This window comes from Tachypleus tridentatus, chromosome 11 (genome assembly GCF_004210375.1).
Source record: "Tachypleus tridentatus isolate NWPU-2018 chromosome 11, ASM421037v1, whole genome shotgun sequence".
NCBI classification, from domain to species: Eukaryota; Metazoa; Arthropoda; class Merostomata; order Xiphosura; family Limulidae; genus Tachypleus; species Tachypleus tridentatus.
Window position 1 is genome coordinate 33928383 of NC_134835.1, and position 27056 is coordinate 33955438.

Genomic DNA, 27056 nt, shown 5'->3' on the forward strand with positions numbered 1-27056 from the left:
CTAGTTTGTGCTACAACTATATATTTCACGTGCTTACTCTCTATCTATTAACCAATTATGGCTGTGATAAATAAAGATTGCATCATGTCTGATCTGAGATATATTTACATGTCTGGTCTGTTCAAGAGTGTCACGTACTCACCTGTCCCAAATAAATCACATAAAGCGGTTCGTTTGTTTATTCTGTTCGGAAATTTTATAATATAATGACTTAGCAGGTTTCCTTACACTTCATTATCTTGAAGGATTCTGCTTTGGACGCTTGTTTACAAGACCATCAAGTGATGAATGACACGTGCACATTGCGTAACTAATACTCAGCGGTTATTCTCAGGGTTTATTAATGCTAAATATTCTGGTTTAATATCCCTCGTGAGCAAGAACAGATAACTCACTGTGTAGCCTTGTGTGAAACGACAACAAATAAAAAAATATCATAACACAAAGTAACTCGAAGCAGAAGATAAAAATCAAATGGACAACACAAAATATCTTCCATTAACAGGAAGTATCTCAGAAATTATCGAGTTTTTTTACACATTTTATAATGAAATAGGAAACGAAAAATTAAAATAGCAGATAAAATGTTTTTGGAAAACACTGCATTAAATAAAACCAACTAACTTCATTTTGTTGTCGATTTTAGGAACGAGGTGCGTTCTGTTAAACGCACGATCACTTATTCTTGTTTTCAACAAAATTTGAAGCGAAATATACTATCTCCAATGGAGTTGTATTAAGATTTATTATAAAGCTTTTCTTGGATTAGGGACGAGACGAGACTTTCAATCAGACTTATTTCCACAAATGTGCCATGTACCTGGGATTCAAAAAGCCAGAAAAACAGTTATTCATTCGTCTTATGAGGAACTGGAAGAGAGATACTGGCATACAACATTATATCATTTAATAATATGCTTAGTTTGGTGGTAAGAAAGCTCGAATCACAATCTGCGGGTCACAGGTTCGAAATACCCTTTGCTGAACATACTTGTCCTTCCAACCGAAGAGGCGTTATAATATGATGATCAATCCCACTATTCGTTGGTAAAAGAATAGGCCAACAGTTGGCGGTTAGTGATGTTGACTACATGTATTCCCTCTAGTCTATCCGTGCTAAATTAGGGGAAGCTAGTGCAGGCAACCCTGGTGCAGCTTTGCACGAAATTCAAACCAAACCAAACATAAAAAACATGGAATCAAGATTTTCCACTGTTACTTACAAGTTACCGTTCAACAACTCAAGAGGCCCGGCATTGCCAGGTGGTTAAAGCACTCGACCCGTAATCCGAGGGTCGCGGGTTCGAATCCATGTCGCACCAAACATGCTCGTCCTTTCAGCCGTGGTGGCGTTATAATGTGTCAGATAATTCCACTATTCGTTGGGAAAAAAAGAGTAGCCCAAGAATTGGCGATGGGCGGTGATGACTAGCTACATTTCATCTAGTCTTATACTGCGAAATTAGAGACGGCTAGCGCAGATAGCCCTCGTGTAGCTTTGTACGAAATTCAAATCAAACAATTCAAGAAGCTAACGGTCACACACCGTCATCATTGATGTTTGGAAACAGCTGAAAGTGCTTTTTGTATTCTTACAAAGGATAGGTTAAAAATAAAGGAACGTCATCAATGACATATATAATTTCAACTGATGAAGAAAACATAACAACTACTGGTAAAATGAAATGCTGATGATTTTAAAGCTCATAAGACTAGATTCCATGTTGGTGATAGGGCATGATGTATACTCTCCGCCACAAATAAGAACGTATTTCAAAATAAAAAACAACAACAAAACAGGTGCTGGAAAGGGGTCAGGAGCTGTACTGGAAACATCTAAAGATGTGATTTGTAGAATCCTGGAGGGTAGGCGATCAAAGCACAAACTTAGCATTTTTAATTGGTTCAATTAAAATAACAAATAAAATACTTATACTTTTACATGATGTAAGAAAATTTTCCGAAAACTTGACTTTTTACATCAAGAAGGTTGATCGAACAATGTTATTATCTCAATAAAACTATGCATTCTTACAAGTATTATTCAGGCACAAATTATCGTTAAAAAAGCAAAACAGAAAAGGATAAGCAAGATATCACGGGGTCTACTACTACACTGCTGGCCAAAATCTTAAGGCCAAAGAACATCGAGAAAAAATATGCATTTTGCGTTGTTAGACTCAACCACGTATTTGAGTAGAGCTTCGAAAGATGAAAATAAGAAAAGGGAAAATAAAAAACCTTTTAAACATTTAATAGGGAAGATGTGAACACTATGAAATTAGTCTAAATACTAGCTGGTCAAAAGTTTAAAATCATACCAAAAAAAAAAGTCTGAAACAGAGTAGTAAATGCCCAACAAGAGGTTTCAGTAGTGAGTTGCACGGTCGTAATTGCGAATAACTTCAAACATTCGCTTTGGCATGGTCGATATAAGCGTTTGCAGAAGGCTGGCTGGAATGTTATCCCAAGTGGTGAAGATTGCTTCACGAGGAATATGCACTGTTTGAAATTGACGTCAATTTCTATAGACTTCCCTTGCCATCCACCCCCAAACATTTTCAATGGGGTTCATTTCGGGCGAACACACTGGATGGTCCAAAAAAATCACGTTATTCGCCATAAAAATGTCCTTTGTCCTGCAGGCATTGTGGATTGCAGCGTTGTCCTGCTGAATGATCCAGTCATTTCCACACAAGCGAGGGCCTTCAGTCAATAAGGATGCTCTCTCCAACATGCCAATGTAGCCAGTTGTTGTTTGACGCCCCTGTATAACCTGAAGCTCCATTTTTCCATGGAAGAAAAAAACACCCCAGATCACGATGGAGCCTCCTCCACTGTGTCGTGTAGAAAATGTCTTTGGTGGGATATCCTTATAGTGTAAGTAACGTTGGAAGCCATCTGGACTATCCAGGTTAAATTTTTTCTCATCAGAGAACAAAAACTTCGTCCATTTTTTTATGTCCCATGTTTGGTGCTTCTTAGCAAAGATCTGTTTTGTGGTGTGGAAGGAGGCGTGGCCTTTGAAGGCGTTTACGGTTTTTAAAGCCTTTCTCTCTTTTTCTTGAGCTGCATTCTGGTAACCTTAATCTGGTTCGACGATCGGCTGGTGTCTTGCCAGCCAACCCGTCGAATCCTTCTACTCAACGCCAGCGAAATTTTCTTGGGCCGACCATTTGAAATTCTCGTTCCGTATTCCTCAGGGTCTTTTAAGAAATTTGCAACAGCAGTTTTACTTCACCCAATCTCACCAGCGATGGTACGTTGAGAGAGACCTCGCTTTTGCAGCTCGACAATTCTGCCACGCTCAAATTCTGTCAACGTTTTAGACTTTGCCCTGTTTTTACTCAATGTAACACAGGAGATGTCAGTGGGAGATGTTGACAACGCTAATGCTTGAACACAAATGACTAAATTTCGTTACGTGTTTTCCAAATAACGCTTCATTTCAGTATGGTCTTAAGCTTTTGACCAGGTAGTATTTCGGCTAATTTCACAGTGTTCACATTTTTTTTATTAAATGCTAAAAATGTTTTTTATTTTTATTTTCCCTTTTCTTATTTTCATCTTTAGAAGCTCTACTCAAATATTTGGTTGAGTCTAACAACGCAAAATGCATATTTTTTCTTTATGTTTATTGGCCTTAAGCTTTTGGCCAGCGGTGTATTACACTGCACTATAATTTTTTGAAAAGTTTTGCTTCCTGAAAAGTTTTTGATGATTGTGACAAATACCTGGTGGGTATGCACAAATATAGTTTTGGTTTTGCTTCATCACGTAGGAACTCTGAGAAATAGACAATTGACTGTTTACCGGCAATAACGTATTTAATTGCGTTTATGTTTCTAATACACTATTAAGTTCAACATAATTAAAAGTGTTTTGCTCCTGATTTTCATTTGTATTCAATGTCCGATGCATCACGTTGCAGTATCCAACAGTAGGCAGCAAGCATTGACGGATTCCAGTTGCCCAGATATCGTTTTTCCATTGTAGTAAAACTGAAGATTTTGATGAAACGGTACGTGATGGGCAAATTTAGATGTAATTTTCGTGGTCAGCAGCCAAAAATCTATAAGGAACACCCAATAGGGTTTAAAAAGCGTGAATTTTTTGTGCAGTGTTGTCTTTCAAAGCTTTGAAGTAACCAACATAAAACTTTAACGTTTCAGTAACAAACTCTGAGCACAAAATCTAATACCCAACATTTTGTTTCACTTTACTAAAACAACTTCTGTGTAACGCTAGTTGCTAAAGGCTTCTTTTTATGCTATTATTGTTAAAATCATGTCAAATATTTAAATTTCACTAAAATGTTGTGCTCATCTTGTTTTTGCTATTAATTTTCTATTTTTAATTGCGTAATGTTCAAATTTCTAGAATTTTACAACTAATTATAGAGGGCTGTACTCAAATATTCCGTTTGTTTATGCTGGTTCATTTCGAAAGATTGGAAGAATTTTTATGTGAAGTGTTTTTGTGTGTTGCATATTGTATACTTTGAATGTAGTTAGTATTATAATGAAATGAAACATAACATTTTTTTGGAATTTAGTTCTTACAATTTACTATCGAAATTGTTAACACTATTATTATCAACAAATGTATATAGATTAGATTAGTGATAACTATTACATTGCAGTGTTAGTAATAGTATTACTCGCTGTAGAACAACTACCTTTAGCGGTTTACAACGATTTCCGATAAAGTCATGTTTAGCCAGTATGGATTAGTTTAGGTATGAACAATAAAAATATTAAATGTGTATTCCACTAGCACACTTCTGTGCAACACAATTCTTATATATTTCAATTCCAGCGGCTTTTTTATTTTACTCCTCAAAGTGAAACTGTGTTATACTTTCAAAGTTATAACATCTTAACTTATAGGATTAGGACAGCCTTACACTCCAGTCTTACTGTGTCAAATAAGTTAGACGGTAATGTTGCGTTGTGCATTTTTTACATTTATTGACCTTTCAAGGAATATAATATTATAATTGTTCAGTAAAATATATTGTTCAATGAAAAATGTGCAGATTAAATAAGGCTTGATAAAGAGTTAATTTTTGAATTGTTAGAAAGAAACTTGATACCTGAGATTTTTTTCTTGCAAATAAAACTTATTACATTTTTTTAAGTATGCAGTGTTATCAGAAAAATTATGGAGGATTGTTCTGCACAGATGTAGTGATTATAATGAAATTTGTAACAAGAAACAATGTAATATGCTAATGATGAAATAAAAATATATTATTTTTGTGTGTAATACTCTAACCTATTGGAAGAATTATAGTAAAAATTCATCTCTTCATTTAAAAAATTAAAACTTTAGAAAATTTAACTGTAGTATTTTGGAAGACAGTAACAGCTATACAACCTGCACATTTTATAAAATGTGTGTGGTATATTAAGTATTAAATTTGCATTTGAAATATTAAAAGTTTCATAAAGGTTTAGAATGATATATGTTTTGGGTGCTAGTTTGTACATGATTCTTTCAAATAATAAATATCTGAATTACCTTGTCACTTATCAGTCATATCTGCACTTTGAATTTACAAGTTTCATATCTATTGCCATCTACTTAGCCACTTTTACTGTATTTGTTTTAGGTTTGTGTGAAATTAAAATGTGAATCCTTTATGTTCAAATCTTATTTCTAAACATAAGCATTTTCATTTATATAGAGCATAGTCAATCCTTTTTAGCCTCAGGTTTTGAATTTTATGAGTACCTGTTTATTCACAAGAAGAATGCCAAATGTTGAAAAGGCATTAGGAATTTTGCAGAATAATCAAGTTGATAAACGGTTTATTTGAAATATTTAATGACTATTTTTCAAATGTAACTTATGGAAATATAGAAATTATATTATTATTTGTGATACTACAATAGCTGATGTACAAATATGCCATATAATCATAAGTTGCATTTCATATCAACCTTCTTTACACTAGAGAGACAGATAATGGAGCAGGTTTATATTGGTAAGCAACATTCATACGACTCTCCAGATTAAACTCCAGCAGGAATGCAGCAGTTACCATTAACGGACGAAGAGACCATTGCCTTACTTCATTCTATGTCAAGTGATGAATTAGAGGTACAGTGTTTATTTTAATACCTTGGATTTGAATAAATACTATTGTTCTGATTATAATTACAAAGACTAAACTTATATTAATTATTAAAAAGTTTCTTTTTCTTAAATATTTTTTTTAATTTTTCATCCTGGTAAAAGTGAAATATAGATGGCTTTTGCAGAGGAATTCATGTTCTGAACTATTTGCAGTTAAACACTTTTAATGCATTGAGATGTGATTAAATATTATTCAGCTATTTACAATAATTTACTTGTTACTGATCACTTGTAGTCAAGGAAATTTTGTTTGATTACATTTGTTTACTGTAGAACACTTCTTACTAGTTGTTAAGAGGTACATATGATGAACCCATTGTAAAGTATGGCCCTTGAGATCCGTGGTAGCATGTCTGTATTGTTTTGTCAATGAATTATTAGAAGTTTATGATGTACAATATTAAACTCTAATCATGCTGAGATAGGATGATTACAAATGCTTAAAACATGTGATCTTGTATATGTTATGAACTGTGGTATCTGTCTAAACATTCATTTCTCTGTCTCTCACTTGAAAAGTTACGTGTGCAGACAAAGCTCAACATTTACTTTTGAAATGAGAGAAGAACAGTCATGAATAATGTTCATGTGAAATTTTATTTCACCAACAGAATATTCCACAGTAAATAGTTAGGAATCAACCGTACTATCATTTACATTTCAAAATGTGACATAAACAATGAAAATATAGATTTACCATGTGCTGTTTTTGAGCAGCTCTTAGTATAACTGAAATGCTCTACAATTACTTTTTTCAGTATGTGGTATATGTAGCTTGGAGCTTTGGCTCTAAGTGAAATGAAGAATGAAACAGAAATAACCTTTTTAAAATTCATGAAATAATTTAATTTTTTTTAGATTAACTTGTATTACATTTATATCAGCATTACATTTATAAATGTTGTTATCCTTCTTTAAAGTTCAGAGTTCAGAATATTTTTATGTCATAATATTTTTATCTTTGCTGAAAAACATGGTTGTTGTATATAAGTACTATGTATATATCTGTGTATTAGGGTTGTGTTTAAATTTTGAAATGTTTGTTTTTTAGCCAGGAGTTCAAAAATAGCTCATTGTTTTATATTCAAATAGTGTGAATTTTATAAACATAAGATTACATGACAATATTTGAATAGTTATTATTCAATAGATGTTACATGAAAAATATGCCTTTTTATATAATGTTATATATTGCCTATTGTTCAAACAAAAGTTGTATTAAAAGTAAATATACCAAAATGTTGTTTGTGGAAGCTCTATCCATGCATTGGAGCAGACAATTTAAAAAGGAATACCATCGTATTCATGGTTTCTGTCTTCCACAAAACATATTTTAAATCAATAGGGTTAAAAAATGTGACTGACAAAACTATGTTCTAGTGTTTGGCCATAGTTTAAAGGTTCATATTTATTGTATAATTAAACTATTAATCTTACTCTGTTCTGTTCTACTGTTTATTTATTACTATGTTTATTAGTTATTGTTAATTAATCAATAACTTTGTGTTAAAAATGCTTAAAGATTTTGTACTCAGCTACAATTCTTTGAAGTGACTGCAGTAAGGTGCTTTTGCAGTGCAAGCTTGTTGTATGTAACAATACGAGCATCTCACTTTATATCAAATACATTTACATTATGAATGTGTTTCTTATTTTGTTCAATGTATTAAACATAATTACTGTTTTACATTATGTAGTTTTAAATATGTGAATGTTTTTACATGTAAAATAAAACAGTGTTTCAATGAGGTATAAACTATTAATGGTCACATCATTGGTAAATTACACAAATTAGTTGTATTGAAGGCTTGAGCTTTTGTTTGGTAATGTGCTTTGAAACTTCAAAGGTCAAAATCAACCCTCTGTTAAAGCTCTAATGTAATATAAATTGTATGCTGTGTGTGTATATATATATGTATGTACATGTGTGTGTATGTATAAAATATCCCATGTTCATTTTTATATCATATTAAGATAAATATTTGCAATATTTCAAACACACAGGTCAAAAAGGTTTTTCAATTTTAAGTAGCTCCTTTTGTATATATGGATGTGTGCATTGTGTGTGTGTGTGTATACATACACACACAGGTACTATAACAATATTTTGGTATTATTTAAAGTCTAGATTACTTAATATTTCTTCAGATTATTTTTGGTTGACCTTTTTTTTAGGATTCAGATAAAACACCATAAATAATCAATTTTTCTTTTTGGTAAGAGCAGACCTCTTCCTGTTGGCCATTCTATCTAATGGAAATAATTAGGGTAAATATAGTGGAAACAAAATATATATGAACCAGTCTTATACATTATTTAGTTGCATCATAATCACTGCTTCTAACCAAAGGCTAGACGAACATCATAATGATGGAAAATAATCTTAGTGTGTAGAAATTCACTGTTACCTGAAACAGCATCGATGAAAAAAGGCATAGTCAAGCAGTTCTACAAATTCAACTTCATTTACATTGTAGTTGGGTTGTATCTATTTAGGTAAATATGCATTTTCAGAAGCTACTAGTTACTTGAACAGTGATCTTTACATGTTGTTAAATGAATATAAGCCCCGATGGTCATTTAATTTTGTAATTATATATTTTTTATTATCAATTAAAAAAAAATAGAATTATAATTTATTGAACAAAGTGTTCCAAAATTGACAAATGTGCACAGCACACACATTTTAACTTTCCTAGATTGCCCAGTCCTCATTACTATAGAATTCTCTCTTATGTAGCTTGTATCGTCCTTGCATCCTAGCCTTATATGAAAAGAAGAAGCAAGGCCTAACATGGCCAGGTGGTTAAGGTACTCAACTTCTAATCCAAGGGCTGCAGGTTTGAATCCTCGTTGCACCAAAGATGCTTGCCCTTTCAACAGTGGGGGCATTATAATGTGATGGTCAATCCCACTATTCATTGGCTAAAGAGTAGCCCAAGAGTTGGCAGTGGGGTGATGACTAGCTGCCTTCCCTCTAGTCTTACACAGCTAAATTAGGGACAGCTAGTGCAGATAGACGTCGTGTAGCTTTGCATAAAATTCAAAACAAACCAAAAAGAAGCAACTGTCTTTATCTAGGTGTATTAATTTATTTTCTCTAGTATTATATTATTATCAGTTGAATTTTAGTTTTGAAAAACAAAACTGCTTTTTTTCTGATAAATACCTGTGTGCATTGTATACTGCTTTTGACTATTGAATATGGTAATGTGGCTACTATTAATTTTCCATACCAGTTAGGTACAATGTTTTAAGAGTCGTATCAGAAACGTGAATGTGTTTCATCATTACCTTTGCCATTAACCAAGTGGGAAACAAAGTATTTTGCTTTTGTTTTAAAAAAAAACCCTAAAAGGGAATTACTTCTCAGGTCATAAGGTCAAACTTCACTGAAGGTTTTTTAGGTAGAAGGTTATTTTTATTAATATTTGGGAGCTACTGAAGTATTTGAATGTTTTCAAAATATTTAGAATTACCAGTTCATTGTTTCTAATTCAGGCTGTTGTCTGTTTTTACCAGTAGGGCTTCTGTTAAGCAGGCTGGGTCACATGGTATTTGTCAAGCTCTAAATAACTTGGTTAATTATAGGTTAAATTTATATGATTGTAGGGAATTTTGGAAATTGGAAATAAGAAATAAATTAGGAAGCAAAAGAAATGAAAGGATTACAATAAGAGTTTTAAAAGCATAACAATAGTTTTAAAGATAAATGTCAGATTTAAGTATTAGCAAAAGCAGAATTGGCAGTAAACTTTTATGTTGCTAGAACCATCAGAAAGAAGACGGATGAGCTGAGGTCTTTAAGTTTAAATGGAAAACTAGGATATATCAGGGGAAGCACTGTAATTTGGTGATGTTGGAAACATTGATTTGAGGAAAATTTTGAAATTCCAGGTTATGAGTTGTATAATGGTGATAAAAGTTTTAACAGAGATATGGAATGACTAGACATACAAAATATGAACTGTTGTGGTTGAAGACAAAGGGTATTGAAGAGGTTTTATCTGTATGGGTTCCAATGAGGGTTTCAAGGCTGGAAAGGTATTAACTGGCAGTTGTTATATACCACTGATCAGACAAGTGATGCCTGAGAATGAGAAATTATGTAATGAGATCAGAGTTACGACTAATTAAGATAGTGATGCGTTAATCACAAGAAACTTTCATTTTAGGCACACTAACTGGAATTATTATGTGAATTCAAATAGTGTGGAAGAATGGGAAGATTTTTGAGTTGATCCAGGGTGGTTTTATATATCAAATGGTTATAGAGCCAGTCATATAAGTTGCCATTTTTAATGTTAGCCACTAATGAAGATGTAGTTAAAAGGGAAAGAATGTTTAGGAGAAATGATAATTAACTCTATTGAACAAAATGAAGTTTTAGTTCCTTGTTTTCAGAAAGCCAATTCTGAAACCATCAAAATATATATATATATATTTATTATTAATTAACTGGGATAGTGAGTTAACAGGTGATGTGAAATAGATCTGTAAAATTTAAGAAATAAGTTGCTTTAATTCCAAAATAGACTTGTTTCTAATAATAATAATAATAAAAGGGTAATAAGGAATATCACGACTAAATTGTCTTACTAAAAATACAAAGGAAACAAGCGAGAGTATCACTTGTTTAGGAAAATGAAATAGAAAAAGGAAAATATAAGGAACTATGGGAAGGCTAGGAATTTGGTTACAAAAATAATTTGGAAATCATAAAAGGACATAGGATAACAGCTGTCTCATAATGTTAAAATTAATAGCAAAGATTTCTTGTGACTGTGTTAGAGATAAACAAATGATAAAATGGAATGAAGTCCATGAAAGGATTTTATTAAAGAATAAAAGAAAACTATTTAAAATGACTTAACTATAATTTTGATGTTAAACTTTTTATTATAAACAGTGGAACTGACCTGAATAAATTAGATATTTATCCTTGGATAGCAATAAGAAGAATGGAATAATGTACCAGAACCAAAAAATTGTTCCTTGGAAGTTTCAAAGTAAGCTAAAGATAAAAAAACAACAACAAATGTAAGCTTTTTCCTTCAGTGTTTGAAACAGTAATGTGCAGTGTTGTATAATATAATTTATCCTGAACAAGCCCCCAGATTATTGTATTATGTATTCTAATTTATCTCAGATAAGTCTCCGATTTATTGTTAGTGTTACAATTTCATATAGCTGGATGTTTTCATTTGAGTTTATTGAGGTTAATTGAATGTTGTTAAGCATCATATTTATGATATTTGCCAACAAGATTGATATGCACAGTTTTCTTTCTCAGCACAAATATATTTTAATATACAAACAATAATACAGTTTATAATAACAAATATTGCAAATAATTATTACAAATAACGATTTATATATGAAGGTTTACAAACTGAAAAACGATACTGATTCGTCCATCTGGTCTGGAATTGATTGTTTTATTAGTGGTTCATAACAAGCCAATTAATTCTGTGTTGATACACAGATACAATTCACTTGACAGGGAAGCTAGCTAATGCTATTCTTGGATGGCCTCGCATGGTTTACAGTCAGACTTTTCACTGAGGAAGATATCTAATGTCCTCGAAGAAATACTATTGTCTGAAGTTAATTCTCTGGAGTTAAATGGTTTATAATGTTCAAAATCTATAAATGTTCCAAGTGAAATATGTGTACTTTAATATGCATATATCCCAGTTATATCTTCTGAGGTTTATAGTGAACTAATTGTAGCAAATCAATAATATTATACTGTTGTGATTTATAAACTTTAAGACAAGGTTCTCGATAGTTCTGGTAGCAGTCATACTGGCAGTCACTAGTATTTCATATCCCTATGTTGTACGTTGTTGATTCTTATACTCAAGAATCTTCTACAAATTTAGAGAATTGGTGGGACTTTCACAACACACCTTTAATTGTATAAGCTATACTTGTTTCTAAATATATATTAAACTAAAAAATCAATGTTAAGATAAATTTATATTGGTAAATTCATTACAGCAGATACCTAAAGACTGGAGAATTGCCAAGGTTACTAGAAGAAATAATAAGATTTGGAGTGGAAAATACAGTACAATTAATGTTGCTTTTAGAATGTTTTCCCATTCTAGGATTTTAGAAAAGTAGCTTTGCAACTAATTTATTTAATTATGATATCATAAAAAGGAAACTTTAATTTTATTAATTTGGTAACTTTTTGAGGATGTTACTTGTTACCTGGTAGTGGAAAATGTTTGGACTTAAAAATGTGTCACACAAACAATTAGCTAAGAAAACTGTGTAGGTCAGGGTTGGGGAAAAGACTTAATTATTTGTATTGAATGGTGTTTGTATGAGTGAAAACAAATGTATTATTATTGAGTTCAGTCATATTGTAGGTGAGGGTTGAGGAAAGACTAAATTATTTGGATTGAATGGTGTCTTTGTGAGATAAAACAAACTTGTTATTATTGGAGTGAAAACAAACTCATTATTATTGAGTGCAGTCATATTGTAGGTGAGGGTCGAGGAAAATTTAATTGTTTGGATTGAATGGTGTTTGCATAAGAGAAAACAAGCAATTTCTATTATTGGGTTTGGGGTAAAACTAATTACCTGGATTGAATGGTTTTTGTGTGAGAGAAAACAAACATTCATTGCTATAGAGTCCAGTCATATTGTACCTTTGTTAGAAGTGGACCAGTGGTGTGCTTCAGGAACATTGTTTTTCTGTATATACATTCATAACACTGGAACACTAGTGAAATTTGGTGATGACAAACTGTTGGGCATATTTATTTGTATTGAGGATGTTGAGACATTTCTATAGGGTAACTTGATTCTTTTGGTAAGTTGGATAAATAGTTGGAAAATGACCTTTAAGTGTAGTGAGTGCAAATTATCCATTTGGGTTATTAAGATTTGGATGTTAACTTATTTAGTAACATGAGTGAAGAAAGGATCTTGGCATAATGGTAGATAAGTTGCTAAAGTTATCCAGGTAATGCTCTGTTGTTAGTGCTAGTAGATCAAATAGTTTGATAGTGTATTTATTGAAATATTAAGTATAAATAAAAAACAGATTATCTCTATAGAAATCATTAGTTAGGTACTTTGATTCAGTTATTGTGTAATTTTGATCTCATTATGTAAAATGAAATTGATTTGTTGGAAAGGGCTCTAAAGAGAGAGACAAGTATAATTCTGGGAATGAGAGCATTATTTTATTTCTTTTGAGAAAAAAAAAAGGGGGGTGGTGCTGGTGGTGGTGGTAAGAGATGATTATCCAGAGAATTGGATCATAAAGGCTTATGTTTTCTATGTGCCAAATTCTTAAGACATCTTGAGGAAGAGGATGCAACTTAAAAATTGTCCAAAGATTGGCTAGAAGTCAATCATGGCAACTTTATATATGGAGCTATAATTATCTTTAAGCACAAAGTTGCTATCAACAGAAGTAGAGGGTAGTAATATAAAATAATTTAGAAAGGGAAGCATTGGTTTTCTAAAATGTATAGGGTGGTTTTAATATTTCTTTTTTTGTTGGGAATTTCTGTGCATGAACAGTTTTGAAACACCCATTGTTCTATAGTTGTTCATTACATAAGTAAACCAGACAGTCTAGTATATTTCATGTGTGAACCACAAATACAAGAAATAACTTCATATAGAACGTACTCTATTTTTAAGTTCTATTCCCCCCTTTCTGTTTCAGAGGTTTTTTTCTAAAACTGTATGCTAGCAAAGGACAGAGAACTACAAATGCTATTACATTCTTCTAAGTGACATACAGGGGGTAATGATTATTTGTGAAGTTTTGATTCACAACTCTCACCCCCCCCACCCCCCACCCCTCATTTTGCTGCAACATATGAGTACATAATTCAAACTAAATTTTATCTATACTGAATAAATTTTAGAGTTCGTTTTAGGTGATTGAAATTTTAACTATAACTTGGATTGTTATAAAATGTTTCAGAATATTCTATATTATTCAAAATGTTTAAGAACATTCAGCATATATAGATAATCTATAATGTTACTTTAGTTCTGGTATTTTCTGTTTGGCATGACAGTAGCTTCTTGAGTTTCTAGAAGACAACTTCAGATCAGTCAATCTAGAAATGATTATTGAGAGCTTCTTGAATTAGCCCTAACCTTTCTTCCTCATGGAGTGTGATTTATAGCACCTGGAACACTGCATCATGCATGATAGATGGCCAAGATATTAGGCATATTCAAGATATGGATGCTTATGGAACAGTTTAAGCTTACTGGCTATGACAAGAGAAAACTTGGTAGCACCTGTATCCCTGTTGTTCTAGTCTGAACCTATTGTAGAGCATGGTTCACTGTTTCTAGTGCTATTTCTGCTCCTCACAGTGATCGTAACATCCTACAGTTTCTTGTTAAAGTAAAAGATGAATTCTACTCTTTTAAAATCTGCTGCCAAATGTTTCCTGATTGTCTATGATACTTTAGTGAACTCATTGGTTTGACATTCTTTGATTCAACTGTATCCAGAGACAGAACAAGTAATGGTAAACACACTAACTGACAAGAAAGGCATAGATGAACCTCCAAAACATATCCAGCTAAATATCAGGAAGTGTCAGGACATGTAAGATTAAATATTCATCATAAATAACACAAGAGACTTCTTCAGGTTACTTGAAGTTCCATTTGTTTCCTGAATTATGACAGGCCATGAGATCTCAGAAAGGACAACAGGGAGGTGCTACAGATGGTCTGACACTTGAGTGTTGCAAATGACAGTACTGAAAGAGGTGTAACCCTAACTGATGAGTTTAATGCCATCATAACAAAGAAAGAAGAACAGAAATAATTCCTCATTAAAGTTGTAGAAGATCACAGAAGACACTTTCTTAACAATTAAAAGGAAAAAATAATAATGCAAAAGGTCCCCTGCTGGTACAGCTCTGCAGATTTACAAGATTAAATCTGGGTTTTGATTCCTCTTGGTGGGCTCAGCAGACAGCCCAGCGTGGCTTTGCTGTAAGAAAACACACACACACAAACAAATGCAAAAGTGGCTAACCACACCAAACTTATATAATTATGTAAATATGTCATTGTACATGCAATAAGATAATAATACACTTCAAATAACTCCCTTATAAAACATAACATACGTGTTTTTATATTTCATAGTACTTACAATACTTACTCACTGTAGTCTAGGACTTCCTTGAGCAACTTCTAAGCATAGTCCAGAGTGAATGAAATTTGACATCTAATGTTTGTTTTTTTTGTGTATGGAACAAAATTAGGGGATGAGAGCTTTAAAATTTTCAACCCAAAATTTTACCTGCAAATACGAACCACATTAATTGACATGCTACTATAGATTAGTTTCTAAATACTAGTGACTTTTTATGACTGAATTTTACTTTGGGCTAACTCAGGTTAGACATACTTGTTTTAAATTAATTAAAGTTAATTTTATAGTCTTTCAGTCAAGATATTTTTGATGAAGTTGCAAATGAAGTAAGCCTGGGGCTCTGTTTTGAGGTTCATAGAGCAGTGAAACTTGGATTTTTGTTTCTGGATGAATCCAAGGAAGAGTGAGTATCTTTTACAACTAAATTTTAAAAAATTATTTCAATTTATATATAAATATTAGAAAGTGGCTTTGATGTGCCTAACATTCATTCCTATTGGCCTGGCATGGCCAGGTGGGTTAAGGCGTTCGATGCGTAATCCGAGGGTTGCGGATTCGAATCCCCGTTGCACTAAACATGCTCGCCCTTTCAGCCATGGGGGCATTATAATGTGATGGTCAATCCCACTATTTGTTGGTAAAAGAGTAGCCCAAGAGTTAGCAGTGGATAGCGATGACTAGCTGCCTTTTCTCTAGTCTTACACTGCTAAATTAGGGACGGCAGATAGCCCTCGTGTACCTCTGCTCAAAACTGAAACAAACAAACAAACATTCATTTTTTATATTTCATGTGTACTGGACATAGTCCAAGAGTTCCATCAAATTCCACACTCTCACCCACAAAACATCAATGGTGCTAAAACTGATACTTCTGACACTTGAGCTGTTTTAACTTAATATGTTGAAATGTCTACTAGAAAGCACTTTACATTCTCTGTAAGATGTGTTAATTCCAAGTTTTTACAGATTGTTTTTACCAACAGTAACTTTTCATTTTCCAACAGACAGTTTTATCTTATTACTAAAAACTAGTATGTTTTTTTTTACAATTCTGAAATTTTAATAGTTACAAAGTTATATTAAATTGTATTTAGCAACTAGTAAATCATGTTTTAATTCTGAAAGTCTAATGATTACAAAGTTGTATAAATTTTGAATATAGTTTAAAATGCAAATGCATTAATATTTAAAAAATGTATTTTCATTGATATAAGCCTAATATCTTTAACATTCCACGTGCTTGAAACAATTAACTTTTAAGTGTTATTCAAATATTTAATATAATGTTTTTGTACGTTTACTTTTAAAGTGATATGTATGGATTTATCTCTGTATTAAAGGTATTTTTACAGGGTCAACTTGGTCATGAATTTTAGGCTTAACAAAATATTTCTTTGTAAATGCATTAGCTGATTTTCTTTGATATGAATGGTCTCCCAATGAGACAATGGTAAGTGTGAATTCACAGTGTTAAAATCTGGGGTTCAGTTCTTCTTGTTGGATACTGCAGTAGCACATTGTGGTTTTTCAATAAAACATACAAACAACTGATGTGAATGTTTGTAGGGAAAAATATATAGTTTGAACAGAAATTTTACTATCAAAGAGGGTATTAACATGGAGATTTTAGTTTCTATTGCACAAAGCATAATTTTTACACCTGAGACTTCAATGGAAATGTTGTTGTTTATTTCTCTGTTGTTAGGTTTATTAGAATTTGCAAATGTAATTAGGAAGTGAATTGTCCTATGATTATTTTGAACAGTGATACTAAAGTCTATTCTGAAGATGCGAGAAAATTTTGTTGTCCAAAGTGTTGCTAATGTTCAAATATTTTTATGATCAAGTGAGTACAGTTGTCTACTTTTTAACTATATTTGATGAATGTGTTTTGTGAGATTTTATTAATTTATAAGTTTTTTCTGTTTTTCTCTATTTGTCTGAAATGACTGGAAGTGAAAAGAAATTTGGTAAGTGAACCATGATATGCATGTGTTTACATACACCTATATTAGTTTTTCAAAAAATTGTCATTTTAAGTCTGTTGATGGATAAATACTCAATAAACATGGTAATAATTACATTAAATATTAATTAGTTGAGTACTGTCTTTCTGATGAGTGAAGTTTAATTTTGTGTGGAAAGAAAGAGTTAAACGTTTCTGAAGAGCTCGGTAGTTGGTTCATTTTTTAGTTCCTTGTAGTATTTTTGTCAGTTGCTACATCTCAATTTTGTAATAAATGAGATTTCTAACATGAAAATTAATTAAAGGGAATAAAACCTATAGACACGAAAATGTACGTTTCAAGTATTAATTATTTTTTGGTAATTTACAAAGAAATGATATATTACGAGTAATGTGTTCAACTTTAATTTGGTAATACTCTTGCAGAAATTGTTGATGAAATTGGCCGTGACGTTTTTGGTCAAGTACCCATGAAAAAACAGTTTGAATGCATCTGTCCGAATTGTCAGAGAAACCTTGCTGCTTCAAGATTTGCTCCACATTTGGAAAAATGCATGGGAATGGGCAGAAATAGTTCCCGTCTTGCAAGCAAAAGGTATATCATAAATAAATGTGAAGAAACCTATGAAATAGTAATATAGTTATGACTATTATGGAACTACAGACAGAAGCTATTAATAGCAAAGCATCAAGGTTTTAAGCCTAGTTCAGAGTTATGTGTTTGGATTAAAACAGAATGTTGTGAGTGTGATAATTTTGTGCACAGGTTCCTATTACTCATACAACAGGTTATTAATAAATATCACTAAATATTTTTGTTAATTACTTTCAGTTTAGAATTTCATTTTAATTGTCTACAGATTGTTTTAGTTTTGCATATATTATTCAAATTTTGATGTTTATTTTTCCACAGCAAAGTTGTGATAGAAATATTCTTTAAACAAATTGTAATTTAGTATGATTCTTTTTTTTTTTTTTTTCTAATGTTAATCAGTAGCAAAAATGTTAAGTTAGCAAGGTAAAGGAACATGAAAATAATTATATTGAACTGTTGTAGTCCTGCTATTATTTTTGCTTTAGAACATTTATATTTATATAAATTTGTTTTTTGTCAAGTGGTTGTAAGGAGCAGTAAATATTCATATGTAAATTACTTTTGTATAATTGTATACATTTATTATATACAGACAAGACTGGGTTTTTAATCTTTTCTGTATGTCAGTTTTCTTGGCTGCTGACTATAATATTACATTTTAACTCCAAACTGGATGTATAAACTATTGTTTAAACTTTTATAAAAAAAAAAAAATGTCTCAAGGAAGGGCATTTAATCAAAGCATCTGAGGCCTATTTTTATTTAAAACATCTGTAAAAAAATTTTCAATATTAGAAGATGAGCATACTTTAACTGTGAATCGAATTCTGCAGTTTAAAAGCTAGTAGTCAAGCTAGTTGCATTTCATAAGATCAGTGTTTATTATATAGTACAGTGATTTTTGGTTATAAGAAACTACTTTGAAGGACAAAAACCTTGTTCCTAACATCATGACAAAATTTATATAGATTCTTCATTGTGCATGGAAGTAAACTTTGAGCAGATTAAAAGCACATTCATTGCAGCACCAGGGAACTTAATGGATCTATGATTAAACAGGATTGCTGTGATTCCATTTTTTTTTGCTGTGTTTCTTATGAGTTGATTTTGAGAGGTGATTAGAAACTTGTATGATTTTGATAACTTCATATCCTCATCTACCATCTTATTAAATCACATGTGAGAAATAATGTCCAGTTTCATTTCAGTCAAACAGTTGTCTCAAATAAACAAATCCTTTATTTTTTGTATGATGCTGCTGTTCTGGATTGGTTTGGTTCTGAATTTCCATTACTGTCCTAAACACTTCAGTTGGTGAGTTAATCCATTTCTCTGGAGAACTTTGAAAGCACCCATTGTTGAAATGTGTTCTTCAACAGCACATAATTTATTAATCTCACTGTATACATATATGTCCACAAAATAAAACTCTGACACATTTTCCCAATCATAGTATTATACTGTTGATTAGCTGGGGGCTAATCCTGAACCAAATGTATTGGTGTCAAACACATTAATAGTTTATCAACCTCTCATTTGGAATGCCATGTACAAATCCTTGATACAATATGAGGTTAACCGTTTTTAGGACATTAACTTGTATAATTATTGATTAAATGTCTGTAGGTATACTTTTTAAGAAACAAGTACTTGTCAGTTTGTTAAAAAACACAGCAAATGAATTCCAGCTAAAATGGTTTCTAAGAATACTTTGAATTTCTTTTTCTCTTACAAAGCTAGTGATGTTTTGAAAAGAAATAAAAGTGTTATGCAAATAGTAATAAAAAAACAGACCATCTTTTCCTAATTTTTCTTTTGCTATCCTGTAGCTTACACAAAACATGTAGTTCATCTGTTCATATTGGTATGTTTGCAAATCTTATGTTGCTAGAAACCAGGTTTTTGATATCTGGTGCAGAGAGAACAGATATTTTTGTAGCTTTGTACTTAATAATGAGAACAATAAATGTATCATACTTTAACATGCCTTTTAGAAAACGTGAAAATGAAGGTTTACAAATATATCGAAGAACTTGCATCCAAATATTTTCATAGTGCATATCATTATTTAGAAAAACTTTATACTTTCTGATATTGTTGGAGATTGTGTAAGTAATATGATGCGACTGCTTTTGGAAATGTTATGTAACAGTTGTTTTTTAAACAGAATATTCAAACACTTAGGACTGGGCAGTTAGTGGTTCTTACTAATCAGTAAGCCCTTTTGCAATGGGCTCAGTATAATATACACAAGTTTGTGTATGTGTTTGCACATGTTATGTATTTGCACCGTAACTTTTGACACAGCATGTGTATCTTCACAAAATGTGGTAGACTTTTAGTAATGATTACAAGTATTTTGTACACAAAAAATCAGAATTGTAATGAAACATTTTTACAAAAGATTTGTTTTTGAAAATGTTGGGTATTTTGTAACTAGTCTGAGAGCAAAGTGATTTCATGTTATAATTAAAGAAACTATTCAGCATCCCAAAAATCTCAAATATTACTTACTTAATGTCTAAAACCTCCTAAATACATTTCAAATGTTTGTTTTCAGTAAGACTTCATATTTGATGTTATGTTCTACACTCTATGTGGAGGTCTGTCACTTGACCAACCTTGTAACCATCATAATAAAATTAGGAAATATATATAAATTATGCTTTAAGCTTGCTAAAATGACTGCGTATAATAACATGTAAATACAAATGTTTAGTTTAAGTAGGTTAAGTCTGATAAGGCTATATATATATTTATTATTTTTTATTATGTTAACTTTCCAGTTATGCCTGGCTAACATTACATAACTTGCATTGATGTGTTGCACATGTACTCATGTTACATATCCAATAATATAAGACTGACCTGTAAATTCAGGTTAAGTTGGTAGCACACAGGATCACCTACAAAAGTAGGTTTTCAAAACAAGACCCAAAACTCCAGCTCTTTTGAATAGTTTAGTGTTCTTCTTCAGAAGAATAAAGGGTTATGTTTAATGAGTTTGATGAAATATATAGGCTCGGACATCAGTGTCACGTAAACCTGATGTTCAGTATGAGTTGGTCTTGACAACTAGCCAATCATAACTTAGTGTTGTTTGTGTCAGGTTTAGTTTTGTGTGAAGGTCATAATAGTTATAAGGATTGTTAACTACTTTATATAGAAATAAAATGAAAATAAACAGTAGAAATAAAACTAAATAATGGCGTGAGGATATGGAGAAAATAATAATGTAGCTCAATAAATAGGAAATCACACCAGTATGTTTAGAAAGGTTTGTAAGGAGGAATAATACTGATAATGTAAAGTAAGTTTAGTTTTGGAAATCTCTTCAGAGACTTATGAAGGACAACAACCCCAGGATCAGATTGATACCATTTGGTGTTACAGTATTTAACAGTGCTATTCAGTAAGCTTCTTTAATTTCCATGTTTCTGTTAGATGTAATATTTGTCTTTATACCCATAAATTTAATGTCTTCTGGAGAGTGTCCAGCCATCTTAAAGTATTATGTTTGTTTTTATTATTTATTTATGATTATTAAAACATTCCTATATAGTTGTTTTAGTTTGACCTGCATATTGAAAACTGCATTTTCAACATTGGATTAAGTAAATAACACTTTTCATAGACCAGTTTATGGAATCAGTTATCTTTGAACTGCTTTTGGTAGTCTTTATCTCAAAATGTATCCGTTTCCTACATGAACATACAGGTTTGATATTGCTTGCTTTTGTAAAGTTGACTTCCACATGGTGTCAGCTTAGAGTTTACTTTAGTGTGAATGCAAAGTTTTATATTTTCTGAAAGAAACGACAGAATCTTCCATAAAAATAGATTTTAACCGATCATTAAGTTGAAGGAGAAAAATATGTTTCTTTAGTATCCAGGGTAGATTTTTTAGTTTTGAGTCTCATTTGAAAATATAAAACTGACCTGTAGTCTTCCCTGTTTTAGCTGTGTTTTAAGGGTCTGGTATTTTGTATCATGTAGTCACATTTCAGTTATTATACATTATATACATGTATATAGATTATTAATATTTAGAAATATACTTATTAAACTCATTTAAAAAAAATACATCAACAAGTAAAGCAAGCACTTATGTCTTTTCACTATGACCTTTCAACTCAATTGCTGCTGGACATAGGATGCTAAGTCTTTTAAAATTTTGTATGCAGAGGATATAAAAAGAACTTTAGGTTCAATATATGCAGTTGAATAACCAAAAATTTCATAAAGAACTGTATCGATACCAACGAATTGCAAAGTAATTTATTAAGCTAAGTTACTAAGATGTATTTAGATTTTAAAAAACATGAAATTTAGAACAGACTAAAAATGCAACCTACCTTCTTGATATCTTGGGTTGAAAGAATGTGGTAGTCTTTTCATAGATTAAAATGGCTGATAAAACCATTAGGGGGTCATTTAAGGCTCTCGATTGGTTATTCAGTGTCATACATTGAAGTAAAAGTACATAAATGACAATTTCCAAAACTTGAAAGAGATGAATTGGGCCATTGTGTTTAATTCAGTACATTAGCCATATCTCAACAAAAAAGAAGTTCTTATTTTATATTCTAGTTTGGTAATATTAGTAATTTGAGTTTCTAATTTGCAAGAAACTATAGACTTAGTATTCTGACATTACGCATGTCTAATTTTAAACAGTGCTGCATTCAGCATACCACGTGACTTACTAATATATATATTTCAGTATAATCTTTTAATACATATTTTTAAGCTAAGGAATTCTCTCATACATAATATTAAAGTTTGAATTACAATCCACCATTTGATTCCAAACTTATTGACACAAGTTCATGAAATAGTAGTTCAATAAATATTTGAACTCAAGTCGACAAACCGAATGAAATGGTCTTTGACCCATTGCAAAAGGGTTAATTGACAGACTTAATTACCACTTATTAGCCCAGCACTATGTTTGAGGGTTTATAACACTAAAAATCAGACTTTTATAGTTGTGTAGCTTTATGTTGAGTAACACACAAGAAATAAAAATAAGGGTAATTTGGTGTTTTTGAATGTGCAGTAGTCACAAACAAACTGTTAATTAAATATGAAGAACATGATTCACTATCATTAATAAGTGATAATATTTTTATGTGAAACGTATCACAACAGAAGTTAGAAATAATTACTTAGCCAGTTTATGCCTGGTATTTAAATAAGATAAAAGCATTCAATAACAAATTGAGTCACCACAATACTTTGCAGCCACATGCACTAAGTCTGGTTAAAGTGTTTTCACTTGATGATGACAAAAATCTTCTCTAAATGTAGTATGTTCACTCCTGTGTTAAAGTTGTAATAGTTCCCTTTGTTAATCATTTTTAAGGCCTGGCATGGCCAGGTGGTTAAGGCATTCAACTCTTGGGGGCATTATAATGTGATGGTCAATCCCACTATTCGTTGGCAAAAGAGTAGCCCAGGAATTGGCAGTGGGTGGTGATGACTAGCTGCCTTCCCTCTAGTCTTACACTGCTAAATTAGAGACTGCTAGCACAGAGAGCCCTCGAGTAGCCTTGTGCGAAATTCAAAACAAATTGTATCAATAACGCATGAATCCAAGGTGTTAGATCCGACGTGGCTAGTTAGTTAGGTAGCTCGACTATAATGTAACAGTCAATCCCACTATTCGTTGGCAAAAGAGTAGCCCAGGAATTGGCAGTGGGTGGTGATGACTAGCTACCTTCCCTCTAGTCCTACACTGCTTAATTAGGGATGGCTAGCGCAAGTTGACAGTAGGTGGTGATGACTAGCTGCCTTTCCTCTAGTCTTACACTGCGAAATTAGGGACAGCTAGTGCAGATAGCCCTCGTGTAGCTTTGTGTGAAATTTAAAACAAACAAACAATCATTTTTAAGCTAACCTTATCTGAAGTTTTGATGGTTTGTTATTGAAGTGTATTTCTGTAGCTTTCTAAAAGAGAAGGAAGAGAGAGTCACTTGAGGAGAGAACAAAGATAAACTTCTCCTAAATCATGCTTTACTTATTTACACATTTACAGTACTTTTTTCTGCATTATATATACATTGCTTTACAAGCATTAAAATATATTACTCTCTTGTATTTTTGTAATAAGGTTCCAATTAACATTTTGAAATTTTTATCAAGCCTGAACAGATATTAGCTTAAAAACCCAGAATATTAAATATAAACCAAATGGAATGTTGAAAGGTGTAGCTTTTCTCTTTTCTGATGGGGTGCATCTGAAATTCTGTCCATTATAATAACTGCAAGTGTCCTAAACAGTACAAACTTTTATGAAGACAAATGTCTAAAACTTGGACACTATTAAAGTGTCTGGAAGAAGCCAAAGTGCAAACTATTAATATGACACTGCTTAGTTGGCATTCATATTCTTGTATTATGTCAGAAATATTTGGTAATTGGCTTAAGTCTTTGTCTGGAGTGCTGTAAACGTAAGCTATGTTGATATCTGAAAAGCTGAAAAAATGGTTTTCTGATAAAAACAGTGTCATCTAACATTTTTATAGACTATATGGTAGTGTAAGAATGCCTATCTCTTTGAGTTTTTTTTTAAATTAATTTTTGAAAGATAACACTTGGAGGTCTGGACCAATTCTCAAAATCCAGACCTGCTTACACATTGGCAAAGTATAGTTATGCAGTTAAAAACATAAATCAATATAGAAAAAAATGTTCACTTACACTTCATTTAATACTTAATAAGCCAAAGAGTTTGCAATAAGTGCTGGCAGTCAGTTGCCTTCCCTCTAGTGAAAGTGGCAAATAGCTTTAGTAGCTTTGCCATAAATAATACAGGGCTAGCAAGTTTGGTAGCAGTGGAAATGAAACCCAAGACCCTTAAATCACAAGTCTTTCACCTCCCTCAAGTATCCAAGCCATGGTGATCCAAAGCTGAAAACAGAAAGAATGTTATATTGTTAAAATCTGGTTTTGATACCTCCTAGTAAGCAGAGCACAGAATGCCTGTTAGGTAGCTTTTTACTGAACAACAAGCTAACATAATGACAATGTTTTGATTACGTATGTAGCTGTAATAAAAAAATAGTTTTAATTAGAAAACCTAATTTTGATTAATGGATTATTTTCATTATATTAAGTGGTTTAAGCATAAGTTTCATTGATTAACATGTATGTGACACTAATCAATATAATTGTACCATGTAGGCTATTATATTGATTAAATTTTCCAATTATACATTCAGACCATTAACATGTATTCATATTGAGATTTTACAATTCCAATAAAGGGGATATCCCTTGTATACATAATGATATTGGAAACAAAGTAATATGAATCAACTTGGGACATCATAACTTTCCAGAAATGGGCTTTCAACAAGTCATACCTCAGTGGTGGTAAGTAAAGTATATCATTTTGTAACAGGCAAGAATCTTCAAAAACAACAATCAGTCGCAAAACCAACTGTGTATTCCAGACAACAGCATACAACTTAATCAAGAAGGATCATAGTCTGAAAATGAGACCAGTAGTATAGGGGCTTACCAAAATATATTTTCTAGTCATACCTTCTATTCATCTGTGTCATACTGTCTTAAGTAACTAGAGAATGAATACATACTGATCAAGCCTCTAGATGCAGTACCTATGGGTCTTTCTTTGATCAGATTGTTGAAACAGGTGTTGGGAAACTACTGTCCTCATACACTGGATGGATAATGGAAAGTAAGCAGATAAGATTAATGTGTTTTTGACATGGCATATTTCAGTCATTTGCAATAAAAATTTGTTTCACTGCTGTTGTCAAAATGAAAAGTCAGAAAGAACACGACTTAAACATGACAACATGAATAGTTGTGAAAGAAAGTTTTTGATGCAGCTGTTTTAATGTATTAAGATTTGAAGAGAAATTATGCATTTTTTTTTAATTGGTGCTCTTCAAAGCGTTTTCATTTCTTCACTGACGTGAGTGTAGTTTTCCAGGCTAGTCATTTTCCAATAAGATGTTTTAAACTCAAATATAGGGGGTACAAAATTGTTTGTCTTTGTTTTGTTGATTTTAAGTAAATAATATACACATGTTGAACAGTCATATCAATAAGTTTAATCTTTTTTTAATACTCTGTTTTTCAGAATTGCCAACACTGGAAAAGTTGATAGTGATATTGATGATTTAGATGATGGTGACTGGAATTATGGGAATGACAAAAAATGTGAGTATTTTTCTGAATGAATAGTACTTGAAGCTTTCAACAAAGAAATATTAGTTTTATTATTTTTCTCAAACCATCCTTGATCCGAGGGTTGGCCGCATTATGAACTGGTCTTCTCCATCTTTGTCGATTGTTTGCCGCTCAAAGTGTCTGCTCTAGCGTCATTCCTGTCCAAGCTTTAATGTTATCTATCCATGACATTCTTGGTCGTCCTTTCCTCCTCTGTCTTGTGTCGTTCCTTAAATAATATCTTTCTCTAGGCAAGGCTCTGACTTCCGTACAACAAGGACAACTTGCATCTTCTGATTTCCAGTTGAAATTCCTGCCGAACTCCTGCTTTTTCCAAAACCATTTATTCTTTTCTTTTTCCACAAAACCTGCAAAATCTTTCTCAATCCTTTCATTTCAGATGCTTTTATTGGTTCCTCATCCACTATTTAAGGGTCCACGTTTCACAACCATACATTGCAACAGGCCAGACCAGTGCTTTCCACAGTCTAATCTTAGTTTGAATGTTTATATTCTGGCTGCTCCACAGTTTCTTCAAGCCTGAGTTTATACCTCTTCCTTTACCTAGCCTTGTATGAATTTCTGTTCTACATTCTGCATTGTCTTTAATCATAGAGCCCAGATATGGAAAACTGCTAACTTGTTATTTAGTAAAACATAAACTAACATTCATTTATTTAGATTGACAATTCATTTCTACATATGTGATATGGTGTGTATGTGTGTGTGTGTATTTAAAAAAAAAGAAAGAAAAAACTTTTCCAAGATTCACCTGTTGATACAAATAAGAATACACTAGAATACTAAATATTTCCTTCCTTCATTAATTTCTACCAGTTTCATGACTTCAAAAGGTCACTCTTCAGGAAATAAATTAATTGAGGACCTATAAAAAAAGCATAAAAATACCACTTTTCAACTAAACATGAATAATATAAATTTAAATACACATACTTTTCAAATGTACAAATATATAATACAGTCCATGT

At 31.9% G+C, this 27056-nt stretch overlaps 1 protein-coding gene across 9 annotated transcripts in view; it reads left to right on the forward strand.

Annotated features, from left to right (window-relative positions):
* The first annotated feature begins 4392 nt into the window (after positions 1–4392).
* LOC143231897 (ataxin-7-like protein 3) overlaps positions 4393–27056 on the forward strand; it is a 60233-nt gene continuing 37569 nt past the window's right edge. For 2 of the 9 annotated variants that reach the window (XM_076466689.1, XM_076466692.1), the window contains exons 1-6: positions 4393–4738; positions 5960–6105; positions 15592–15707; positions 17261–17274; positions 17697–17865; positions 25979–26058. In XM_076466689.1, the coding sequence (XP_076322804.1) occupies positions 6034–6105; positions 15592–15707; positions 17261–17274; positions 17697–17865; positions 25979–26058 (451 nt within the window). In that variant the 5' untranslated portion in view covers positions 4393–4738; positions 5960–6033. Of the gene's footprint in view, positions 4739–4895; positions 4940–5959; positions 6106–15591; positions 15708–17220; positions 17275–17696; positions 17866–25978; positions 26059–27056 lie in introns of those variants that run through there. The other 7 variants (XM_076466690.1, XM_076466694.1, XM_076466696.1 and 4 more) reach the window with 7 other exon arrangements.